The sequence below is a fragment of the Austrofundulus limnaeus genome, unplaced genomic scaffold (assembly GCF_001266775.1).
Source record: "Austrofundulus limnaeus strain Quisiro unplaced genomic scaffold, Austrofundulus_limnaeus-1.0 Scaffold314, whole genome shotgun sequence".
In the NCBI taxonomy this organism is placed as follows: domain Eukaryota; kingdom Metazoa; phylum Chordata; class Actinopteri; order Cyprinodontiformes; family Rivulidae; genus Austrofundulus; species Austrofundulus limnaeus.
The window spans coordinates 465,784-478,719 of NW_013952716.1; the positions used below are offsets into that span (position 1 = coordinate 465,784).

At 39.3% G+C, this 12,936-nt stretch overlaps 1 protein-coding gene across 2 annotated transcripts in view; it reads right to left on the bottom strand.

The window, feature by feature from the left end:
• Positions 1–4,198: 4,198 nt before the first annotated feature.
• Positions 4,199–12,936, bottom strand: part of htr2cl1 (5-hydroxytryptamine (serotonin) receptor 2C, G protein-coupled-like 1) — a 188,496-nt gene continuing 179,758 nt past the window's right edge. For both annotated transcript variants that reach the window (XM_014022000.1, XM_014022001.1), the window contains 4 exons: positions 11,919–12,082; positions 11,685–11,838; positions 8,163–8,398; positions 4,199–5,618 (listed from right to left, as the gene is read on the bottom strand). In XM_014022000.1, the coding sequence (XP_013877454.1) occupies positions 5,049–5,618; positions 8,163–8,398; positions 11,685–11,838; positions 11,919–12,082 (1,124 nt within the window). In that variant the 3' untranslated portion in view covers positions 4,199–5,048. The remainder of the gene's footprint in view (positions 5,619–8,162; positions 8,399–11,684; positions 11,839–11,918; positions 12,083–12,936) is intronic.

Consider the following 12,936-nt stretch of genomic DNA (forward strand, 5'->3'; position numbering starts at 1 on the left):
GTATAAAAATAATAATAAAACTTAAAACTCTGTAGATATTTTTAGATTTATAAAGTCACCCTCACAGGCCAAKAAAGCCCCCTTTCAACAAACTCAAAGTGGCCCACAGACCAGCAATTGATAATTGTAGTTGTAGCATGTTTCACAGCTCCTGACACATCTCACCTAGCAAAATACATATACCACAAAGAATGATGGTCCTTTGGTGGCCCAGATGTGGTTTGTCAGAGGTGGCTCATGCATGGGGCAGCACCACATACTGTAAATCAAACCACAACTGGGCCAGTTGTGGCATTGAAAGATTTGGGCCACATGAACCAAACCAAAACTGGGCCAGTTGTCGGATAGCCAGATTTGAGTCACTTAAATAACACCACAACTGAGTCAGGTGTGGGACTGTCAGAACTTGGCCACATGAACCAAACAAAAACTGGGCCAGTTGTGGTATTGCCAAATTTGAATCACATAAATAACATCACAACTGAGCCAGTTGTGGGACTGGCAAATTTGGACCACATGGACCAAACCACAATGGGCCAGTTGCAGGACTGTCAGAACTTGGCCACATGAACCAAACTAAAACCAGGCCAGTTGTGGGATTGTCAGATTTGAGTCACTTAAATAACACCACAACCAAGCCAGTTGTGGGAATGGCAGAACTGGACCACAAGAACCAAATCACAACTGGGCCAGTTGTGGGAATGGCAGAACTGGACCACATGAACCAAATCACAACTGGGCCAGTTGTGGCATTGACATATTTTTGCATCATTGCCAGGTCTGGCCCACATCCGGTTTACAATTTACTTGCAATCCCAACAGTCAGCCAGCAGTGACAGCTTGATTCCAGATCTGGCCCACACCTGTCTGCTATGTGGGATTTTATTAGTGGGCCAAGGGGCTGAAATGGCTCTTTAGATTATAAGAGTTGCAGACCCCTGTTATAGTTATTAACAAGAAGAAAAAGTGGCGCAGCTAGCTGTACTTRCAGCTGGGAWATGCTAAGCTATGTTCACACWGCAGGTCTRTCTGTGGTCAGTCAGGTTTGTTGTGTTTATGTTAAGCTGGCACTCCTTTTCAAACAGACCTAAATGCCATCTCCCAGTGGTTTATTGGGATTCTTGGCAGGGAATCAATAAAACRCTTACTATTAAGTCAACCTATTTTACTTCTTCTGCAGCTTCTTTTGGAAAAATAAAATGTTTTAGATACATAGAGGAGAAAAAAGACAAACTTTGGAAAAAAAAATCCAACAAAAGGTTGGAGCTGTGCCTGAATACACCAGAGCTGAATCAAGTTATTACTTTAGAACTTTCCACATATTTGTCTTTTGCAGTGATTGCTGTCATCTGTCTGGTCTGGATTTAACTTGCTGTGCTGGTCACAATCAATACAAAGCAGAAAATCAATCTCAGGCAGCAGCTTGAGCCACAGTCACTGCGACACACAGGTTCGATTGGAAACATGTWGTTATTAAACTGCGACACAAGCAGCTGGCTGACACGGCTGGAACACTTGGCTTGCTGATTTCTGTCCACTGTCTCTGCTTTCTTTCAAATGTTCCCCCATATTTTCAACTCTTATTGTTGTGTTTTCAACCGGGATAAAGATACAGAGCCTGGAGGAAAACAGGTGCCATATGCTTTTTGATGACTGCTCTTTTTTTCTTATTTCCATTCCTGCTCTTATAAAGAACAAATATCTGAGTTAGAAAGAAGCTCTGATTAAACACAATATGTTTAATGACAAGTCTACTCTAGGTGTCTCTGAAACCAAATAAAGTTTTATCTGGACCTGGATTGGTTGTTAAATGTCAGTAACAATTTTAAATAAATATGCTTTCTAATATTTAAGAGTAATTTATTTTGGGCAGTACAAATTTTCTTACATTTACGATAATTCATTTTGAATGAGCCACTTTTCCTAACATTTATAGTAGTGCACTTATGTGGCACAGGTTTTCTTATATTTATGGTAATTTATTTGAGGTGGGCTAGCTTTTATATCATTTACAATAATTCATTTTAGGTGGGATAGCTTTTAAAGCATTTATGTAAATTTCTTTTAGGTGGGCTAGCTTTTACAACATTTACGGTAATTTATTTTAGATGGGCTATCTTTTATAGCATTTACACTAATGTATTTTAGGTGGGATAGCTTTTAAAGCATTTTTGTTAATTTATTTTAGGTGGGATAGCTTTTCTAACATTTATGGTCATTTATTTTAGGTGGTAAGTCTTGCTGTGGGCCAGTTTTCCTCTGTTGCTCTGTGCAAAGATTAGCTGCCAGCTAAGTACAAATAATATGGCAAGTAAGGAAATTAAAGTAATTTGAATGCTTTGTATGTATTTCTGGAGCTTTTGCTAGTCTATAGCTGGACATCTCTGCATATTAACTTAAATGTACAAACCCTTCAGATAATTGGTACATACATAAGTGAAATTTATTTTTTATTCACCATTATTATACCAGGAAAGTCCTGTTGAGATCTCTTTTTCAAGGGAGGCCTGGGCCTGAAGGCAACCTATTGTACATGTTTTTGMGGGGTGGGGGAAACCAGAGTACCCAGAGAAAACCCATGCAAGCATGAGGAGAACATGCAAACTCCACACAGAAAGACCCCAGGTCCGAACCCAGGACCTTCTTGCTGTGGGGCGTTGGTGCTAACCACTGAGCCYTCATGCTGCCTAAGAAATAATTGATTGTCAAAAACGAGTCATGTAAAATAATATCAGATGACACATCTGAGCCCAAGTTGGATGGTTTCCACAACTATGTGCATTCTTCTGGGCCCAAATGGTCCTTTCATTTATAATTATTTTCTCAAACMTAACACATAATACTTATTTTGGTGTGGCCTTATCACCATCATACACCTAAAGTGAGAAAACCTCCTTTTTATAATGAATGCACAAAATGTGCAAATTGAGTTTTCCCCTTCTCACTTATTGCATAAATCTGTAGAGGAAATTGTATCAACACTMGTACAATAATTGCTTTACTTTACAAAGAAAACAAACCATAAACAGTATTTTTGGTATTTAAAGTGCTTCAGCAGTTTTGCAGGGCACTTTCAAAACGTTTTGGGGCTGAAAAAGGAAAGCTGTGAAAATGCTACATATCTCAGTTTCTGTTAATGCAGCTTTCTGTTTACYGTGAAACGAGCTGCACCAGAGCAACACAAGTAATGTAAAATGTAKTGTAAAGTAAAGCGTTTGACGAACTCAAGACCRGCCTTGGTMTGACTGTCTTAGCTTTTTGTGTCTSAAGTTTTATCTCTAAGTGCTGAAATCTAAACTGATTTAGTGTTTCTAATGAAACATACAGAGTCCAATAAAGTTTTTGTCCTTCAAACTAAAACTCAGGCAAACTTTGTATCTTAAAAGTCATCATCAGTGCGTTTATGCAACTGATGTTTTGACCATCTGAATATCTGCTCGAGCTTTTAATTRCCCACTCATAGATGGCAAAGACATTGTTTTTCCTTTATCATCTTACTGCCTCCATTCATCTTCAATCAATTCTAGCTCAGGGCAGGATAGAAAACCCTGCAGCTGAGGGATATTTGACAAGAAAAAAAAACACAGACTAAAAATTCTGCTTCTTTAAAAAATAAAATGGCACGAAAGCTCCTTTATCTTTCAGAAAAGTCTCAAGTGCAAAACAACTGGGGTTTCATGCTTGGGGGCAAAAATGTGAATATTCTGATATCGAACCATGGAATCAGATAACACAAGTATATTAAACAGCAATGTTATGCTTCCTGCTTGAACAAAGTGTAAAAATACCGCTTGTATTCAAATCTTTTCAAGACACACAACTGAATTAATGCTCTTCAATGTAAATGTTGACTTCATGAATCATATTGCCACTCTGTGCCTAGCTTGTACTAACTAGCTCGGTGGATTCTCATGCTTTTAGCTCATAAAATGGTTTCGACAAAGGAAGATCTTGCAAAATGAGTTTATAACTGGATTGAGAACTGATGAAAAATGACTGGCATTAAATTAAAAAAATGCTTTGTTCCCAATAAAGACAATCTGTAAAATAGTTGTGCACTCTATCAAAAACATGTTTTTGTTACATTTGCAACTTTATTTGTGGATTTCAGTAGAAACGCTTGGAAGCTGCGAGCTGGATGCTCTTCRACTGAGCAACAGAAGCAATAGTCCGACAGCTGTGTGGGGGTGAGAAGCTGTGCTGTTTGTTGTTTTTATTATTATTACTGTTACAATCTTTATTGTTATTATTTTAGCTCTTTTTCTGCATGGCTAACCCCATGTGACCACTAGATGGCACTGTGAGTCCACCAGAGGGAAGTGGTGGGTGTACATTCCTTCATCCCTCTCCTTTTAAGGAAACTTTCACTGCAGCCTTGAGAAATTTTCTCCATTTTTTCTTTCTTTCTTTTCTTTCTTTTTTTTTTTGTAGAAATATCTCATTTCTGTCAGCTAAATGGTTGTGGAAAAGTTTCGCTCAGACAGTTTTCATGACCACTGCCGTCAAGTTTGACTGGCACAGGAGTGGCTGAGGTCCGCTTGTGTTTCGATGCTCGGCGAGGGGCTCGACGTCAGGCTTCGACTTGGTTGCTGCTTGACTCTGTGACCTGCATCGACTCTGTGACCTGCATCGACTCTGTGACCTGCATCGACTCTGTGACCTGCATCAGTGAGATTCTTGACTTCACGTCATGTGAATAACGAGTAAGCGCTTCACTCGATACCACGGTCTCCACCTTTCTTGACTGATGAGCTCAAATCCTGAGAGACGCTCTCCCTATTTTTTAAATTAATGCCATAATAAATCATTTTTTGGCAAAATAATAATAATAAAAAACATATTGGAAATGTTGCTTTCCTTTTCCACTTATGAGGCTCTTCTGTTTCTTTATCCTTCCTCGTGGATAGAAGTGGTGCACTCCTGAGTAGAGATGAGGCTCTTCATCAAGACTAGTCCTCTRGCAGTAAGAGGCCCCAGTGCAACAGGGGGACTGTGGTCGACGAGCACCGTCAGCCGGGTTCGGAGGAAGATGGAACAAAAGCACGCAGTCACACGCTGCTTGTGTGTTCTCTGGAGGGAGGGTAGCTGATGAGCGACAGCTCCTGCTCCACCTCCGTTTCGAGCTCCGTTTCTGAGAARGGGCTGGCACTGTGGAACTCAGATGGACTCTGCGACACTAATCCGATCTGCGTCCCGTCGTCCGTCGTGTCTTCCGGGTCCACAGTCAGCCTCCCGTTACCTCCCCTGCTGCCGTTCCTACAGTTACTGTTGCGGTCCACCCCTTCTTTCCCGTGACTGCTCGGCAGGAGAGGAGTCACGGCGTGCGACGGGCACTGCGAGGGGCCCAGCAGGGTTTTGCAACCTTGTCCGGCCGCATTAGCCCCGACGTTGTACTGGCACCGGATGTAGCTTGAGAACGCTCTCCTGTAGGTCTTATTGAAGAGGGTGTAGACTAAAGGGTTGACTCCGGAGGAGATGTAACCCACCCATACGAAGACGTTGAGCAGGTCGTGAAGCAGCGATTCATTGCAGGAGCCGCGACAGAGGACAAAGGTGACGTTGGTGATGAAGAACGGACACCACATGATGAGGAAGAGGAAGAAGACGATTCCCAGGACCTGAAGGAAATGAGAAAAAGGAAAAAAAAGGAAAGTGTTCTTAGATAATACCACARCACATTTTAGATCAATAATCAGAAAACTGGCTGAGATAACCCCCTGTCACATGTTTTAGACAACTTATACAGCTTATTAAAATTTGTTGATTATTTCACTCTTATTTGGCTATTCGATCTGATTGTTAGCATTGCAGTATAGGTCCAAAACATGCTTCCAGTAGATTCTTTTTAATTCCATCTTTAGCTTAGACATTTTTAGTGTTGGACAAACTTCATAAGTTGGTATAAGTTGTCTAAAAAGTTAGTGTGACAGGGCCTTTACCAGAGGCAGAACCAGAGGGGCCACCCCAGGTKGCACCCCCAAATAATTAAGAAGTGAGTGGGGATCTTGGATTTTGCATTTKGATTTTGTTAAAGATTATTCTCTGATATGGTATATTATAAATCTGTGTCTGTGTATATTCAAAAATGGCRAAATTATAGCCCTTTGTAAAATTAGCATTAGTGGTTAGCTTAATTTGGGAMTAGCATTGGRAATCGGCATGTGATCATTCTTAGCTACTCATTATCCTTTTAAAGTTAGCTGTGGTGGCTATTTTGTATATTTGATTAGAATTCTGTAAAGATTGTTTTTGGCTATTTCTACACCAATCTTCAACATTGTATGTGTAAAAAAGGRTGGATAATTAGTTGTGACAAGCATTTAGCATGTTTTTTTTTATCATTCTTGGCTAAGATCAAATAAAATTTCAGTTAAATATTTCTTAAAACAGCCAAATTAAAGGTATTTGGAATAAACTGTGGCGATCATCTTGTCTTTTCAAATCCAAAGTGCTTTCATTATTTGTATGTGCCCCCACTAAAACACCATGGCCACCCCATGCAAAAAAGTCTAGATCTGCCCCTGGCCTTTGTAGTCATTTTTCTGTTTAAAGTCAGCTCACTTTGACAACCATCTTAATTTGGAATAACTCCAAAAGTTATTCCGTTGGAGATGCACATTCAAGTATTAATTCAAGAGAGTTTCAACAAAATCAGTGGCTCACAATGTTTTTTGCTAACAGACAATGTATGAATACTGTAGTTATTTAGATAGTTTTAAGCAGATTAGTTGCAATCAGTTAAACCTCGGAGAATGGTCCACGGCCCAGTTTTAACTGTCACCACATCCACTTTTAGGTTCATATCTGTAACAATAACAGTTTTTTTTATTTTATTTTACCATTTATCCAGGAAAGTCCCATTGAGATCACAGGTGTCTTTTTCAAGGGAGGCCTGGAGGCAGCTTACTGTACATGTTTTTGGGCGGAAGTGGTGGGGGCAGAGTACCCAGAGAAAATTAACACAATCACGAGAACATACAAAGTCCACACAGAAAAACCCCAGGTCCGAACCGGGAATTGAAGCCAGGACCTTCTTGCTGTAAGGCGTCAGTAATAACCACTGAGCTGTCGTGCTGCCTAAAGTTGACTGTAACAGCCATTTTGAATCAAGTGGACCCCAAAAGTTAAATAGTTGCAGARGCAAATTGAGTAATTACTTTATGAAAGTTTCATTAATATATGTTGACTGGTTCATGAGATATTTTGCTAACAGACAGGCACATGCCCAAACACAAGGTCAAACACATTGTCACTCTGCTCTTGGTGACAGGCGATTAAAAAAAAGAGAGTATAAGTTTACATCAAATTTTCATTCTGTTTGTTAAAAAATATCAATTACAGCTTTAATGTTTTTTAACTGGAAATGATTTATTCATACAGGTATACAGATTTTTTTTTGCCATCTTCTGAGACGTATGTGAATTTGGTCGAACGCGTCTCTGAGTTCCCTTTTCTGCACGCCGACTCTGGCAACACTCCAAGCGCTCTGACGTTCCTCAAAGTGTCTGCGTGGATTTGATAAGAGGAGGCATGAGCTGCTTTAAATATGTCAGAGGAGACGTTCGGAACTTGCTGCGAGGAAACATCTGCGTCAGAAAAACTCACCTGTACCGCTGCTTAGAAAGAGATTATTCAAATGTATTCAACGGCAGAGGCAACCGGAACAAAAAGACTAAAAAAGGAACGCAGAACTTTAGGGTTTGTTCCTGTTTTGGCGATTTTTGTCAGCTTGCTGCCCTATAAGGAATATTTGCYAATTGAAGCCAGTCTTACATTGTTTCATAAAGTTTTTATTTATTTTATTTTGTTGTTTGGCTAGAGTAAGGCATACTTGGCTAAGATTAGGAAAACTACATTGCAGGACTTAATCCTGWATGTCACTGGGCTGCGACTGCTCCAAGTTCTGTGTGTTTGTGCCAAGCTGTTTGCCATCATGTTTTAGACTAGTAAGATACCAAAATGTGATTGATTGAAGCAAAAATAAATAAACAAATAAAAAAACAGAGAATAAACTGTGAGGAAATTGGTACATGATGAGGAAACTAAATAGTCCTCCCACATGAAACCTCACATCATACTAAAAACATCACATTTACATGAATATATTTTATGTCTGAAATGATGAGCTGACACTCTGGCCATGCTGCAGTTTGTCTTCTCACCTTCGAGGCCCGCCTCTCGTTCTTTATGGCCTGCATCATCCCCCGCCTCCCGTGGGAACCTGAGACATCGCTCCGCCCCGGCCCGGTGGCTGGAGAGCTGAGCTGCGACGCCGCCTCGGAGCTGGGAATGATGCTGATGCTGTCTGAGGTGGAGGCACTCAGCAGAATACTTGGCTCTGCGCCTTTCAGGCAGCTCAGGGTGTTTCGCCTGCTCTGGAGGGGRGGGGCCTTTAGCTCTGCACAAAGGGGATAAGAAGAGACAATCTGAGGGGTTTATAAAAACCTACGGTTGTGTGAGAAAAAATACAACCTCAGTCAAGAAAWTTTTTCTAAAACACTTATTGTGGAAAATGTAAATATTCAGACAATCACTGTTGCCCTTACTTTTGCAAGGTAAACATTCAAAAAAGAAACTGAACTYAGACAACTGCTGTCAGTGTTGGAACCAAACACAACCTTTTGTACATTCAGTGTTAAAAGGGCAGTTGATATTTTGTGCGGAAGCATGACATCATTCATGAACTCAATTTTTTATTATTTCAATAACACATTTTCACATACACAAAAGTATTGTGAAGTAATGTAAAAGTATTGCGAGTAGATATGGGACGGTATGAAATTATGATGGCATGATAACCTTKGGCAAAAATATCACAATTTCGCTGTATGACGGTATTATGATTACAGCTTTAAAAAGTTTTATTTTGAAATTGGGATTTAAAAAAAGAAGAAAACATCTTCTCTATTATCATATTCAACTTTAATTATCTTAGGAAGCTGTTATATCTCATGGTGTTATGCTAAAATTGTATTTACCTGTGTGCATCTGTACTTGTGAAGTTTAGTGCTTAATACAATTAGGATATACTGACAAAGTTTACATCTAGTATGATAATTGCTTTTCTATGGAGCCCGCGAGGGGACACGGGGAGATTTTTTTCTCTTGCGTTCCCATGCAATACCTTTGCATTCCCTCGCAATACTTTTGTGTTACCTCGCAATATTTTTTTGCGTTCCCACGCAAAAGTTTGATTTGTATATGAACTGAATTAAATCAGAATTTTTATTTTGAAATATCCAGCTACCAAAACAGGATGTGTCCCCACAAGTTCGTGAAATTGACATTGATGTTGTGTGGCTGCACTGTGTTAAAATATCGGCATATGACATACTTCCATGCGTAGTTGTGTGGTATATTCATTCTGAAGCTGAATTAAAGCAGAAGGCTAACTCGCTAATGGTGAACATGTGAGTTTGTTAATGTAAGGGATGAGTTATTCATGCAAATAACTTATCTCACACTTCTCATAACTAAGCTATGAGAGAAAATTTTACCAAGGTTTCTTCTCATTACTTTAATATTTGTCTGTGCAAANTATTCAACTTTAATTATCTTAGGAAGCTGTTATATCTCATGGTGTTATGCTAAAATTGTATTTACCTGTGTGCATCTGTACTTGTGAAGTTTAGTACTTAATACGATTAGGTTATCCTGATAAAGTTTACATCTAGTAAGATAACTGCTTTTCTATGGAGCCCGCGAGGGGACACGGGGGGACTTTTTTTCTTTTGCGTTCCCACGCAATACCTTTGCATTCCCTCGCAATATTTTTGTGTTACCTCGCAATATTTTTTTGGGTTCCCACGCAAAAGTTTGATTTGTATATGAACTGAATTAAATCAGACTTTTATTTTGAAATATCAGGTTACCAAAACAGGATGTGTCGCCACAAGTTCGTGAAATAGACATAGATGTTGCGTGGCTGCACTGTGTTAAAATTTCAGCATATGACATACTTCCATGTGTGGTTGTGTGATATATTCCTTCTGAAGCTGAATTAAAGCAGTAGGCTAAGTCGCTAATGGTGAACATGTGAGTTTGTTAAAAAACGGGCAGGCACAACTGTGATAAATGACTTTTGCGAGGGAATGCAAAAGGTATTGCGAGGTAACGCAATACTATTGCGTGGGAACGCAAAAGAAAAAAACTCCCATGTCCCCTCGCGCGCTCCGTACTTTTCTACTGCCTTATTAGTTAAGACAAATCAGTGTGTACTGCACGACAATTCTTTTTGTTGAAGTAATGTATCATGTTGGGAGTTTTTATTGTGTTTTAAATTTCAGAAGGGTTTTCGAAGTAAAGATTATATAATTATATGAACACAGAAACAAAAAAATCACAACTATGAATGCGTGTTTATGAAACGCACGTTCAGCTAACGAGCCGCTCGGCTAAAGGAGGCATTCAGTTTTATCACCTTRCACTTAAAACTTATCAAATACACAATCCAACAACTCAAACAGTTTTGCAGACAAGTTGGGACCAGCGCATTAAGCCACAGCAACACAATGATATGTTTCACAATCTGATGCTAAAGTTAGCTCGTTCAAAGATAGCATAAACTTTACCTGGAGCTGTGATCATGTGTGTTACCTTCACGGTCCACAAGACATTCTGTCTTTCTTTTTACAGCATTCAAAGTATTTTCATATAGCTGGCTTTATTATTTTAGACAGGGAAAAAGTTTTGGGAACTCTCTTCATTCAGCCGTAACAGAATGCTGACGACAGGCAGCTCTGCAGGGGTGCATTGGGGGGGAGGAGGAAGGGGGGGGGGGGGTTGCAGCTGCCCGGCCCGGGGGAAAAACTAAAAATGCTTATGCCGTAGGCACTAGGCAGGTGTGACAGAAAATTTTACTGGTTTTCAAACTGACTTTTTCATATCACAGTATACCTTGAAACCGGTATTCGGCCGATGCCTAATTGCGAGATAACACAAAAGCATTGCAACGTCATGTAAAAGTATTGCATGGGAATATAAAGGTTTGCGAGGTAAAAAAAAAAAAAAAACTATTGTGTGTGAATGTAAAGGTATTGCAAGATCATCTAAAAGGATCGCTAAGGAAAGTAAATGTATTTCAGGGTAGTGTAAAAGTATTTCTAAAGAACATAAAAGTTCTGCAGGTTAACACAAGTATTGTGAGGTAATGTACAAGTACTGCGAGGTAACGTAAAAGTATTGAAAAGTAGTGTAAATGTATTTTAAGATAAGGTGAATAAATTGAGGTAGTGTAAAGGTTTTGCGAGGTAACATAAAAGTATTGTGTGGGAATGTAAAAGTATTGCGAGATTATGTAAAAGTATTGCTAAGGAACGTAAAAGTACTCCAGGGTAACATATAAGTATTGTGAGATATTGTACAAGTAATGCGAGGTAGCTTAAACATATTGCATAGTAGCTTAAAAGTATTGTGAGTTAAAAAAATTTAGAAGTATTGTAAGGTAATGTAAAAATATTGCTTGAGAACATAAAGCAAGATAAGGTAAAGGTTTTGCTAAAGAACATAAAAGTGTTGCGGGGTAGCATACAAGTATTGTGAAGTAATGTAAAAGTACGGTAAGGTAAAGTAAAAGTTACTAAAGATAAAAAGCGAAATGACTAACTTTGGTTTTTACATTTCATTTTGAGTATAAATGTATTTGTGGAGAATTTTTCAGCTGCTCTGTCTTTGTTRGAGTTTACCTTGTGAGTCTGAAGGTGAGATTGTATTGATCTGAGGGAGGTGTAACTCTGGAGGCTCCAGTGTGATTGTGATTGCTGGTGTGCTCAGACGCTGCTGGGAAGAAGAAGAAGTCTTAGATTCGTAAAGGAAGACTGTGGCCTGCCTCTGGAGCACCTGCAGAGGAAACAAAGAGAAAGAAAGGTAAGAGCAACGTTCAAGACCCCTAAGATAAAAACAGGACCACTGAGCTCTACCTGGATGGTGAGGCAGTACGTCACTACCATGATCACCAGTGGGATGAAGAAGGCCACAAAGGAGCCAATCAGCATGAAGCGCTCCTCGTTGAGAGCACAGCTGCCATTGACGAAGACCTTGTCCTCGTTGTGGAGGCCAATCACTGGAATGGGCATCGACACGCCTACAGAGGAAGACGTAAGGAGGAAAAGTTTTCTAATCATTTAGTTGAAGCAGTTTTCTACTTAAAGTATTTCTCTGAGATTAATGTGGCCTCTATGGCAATCCAAAGCACAAACACTTCCTACTTAGATATTTTTCTGGCAGCAAACACCTTTCACTCTGATATATGACATCATGATAACCCTGTGGAAAGTGGTTCAAACTGCAACAGAAGTTCTACTGCTTGCTGCTGCTGCCGCTATTTACACTTGCAAACAACCATGGTATTCTATGTATTGTGTTGTAAAATTGACACATACGTATGTAAAGATTTGTGAAGAACGTTTTAGCAGTAATATCACTGAACTTTTTTTWAAGATGACAGCAATCCTTCTTCTCAATCCAATTCTTCACTTCTTTGGGAGTGATGAGGAGAGAAATATGATCAGAGTGGTACAGAAGAAAAAAAAAGATGACAGTAATCCACTAACAGTCTTAGTCCTATTCAGACTAGCATTTGGCTCATCAATCCAACCATTTCCTCCTCCAAACTAAGGCTGTTCAATGGGTTGTCCACAAATGATTACTAACTTTATTTTTACAGGATGTACTGCAGCTCTTGAAGCCAGAGAGTAGTACGTATTTTTATTTAATTAGCTTCAGGGTTGATTTTTTTTATTTCCATGGTGAGACTTTAAAAAGACTTTTAAGGTTAGATTCAAAACTCAAGTGCTGAAACACTTAATAGAAAAGTTAAAAGATCTGTGATAACACAAAAGAGGATCAGGCCCACTGTGCTTTTGTTTTCGCTCAATTATGATGTTTTTTTCTGCAGAATTCTGGCATTAATCATAGAATATACATATACATATACAT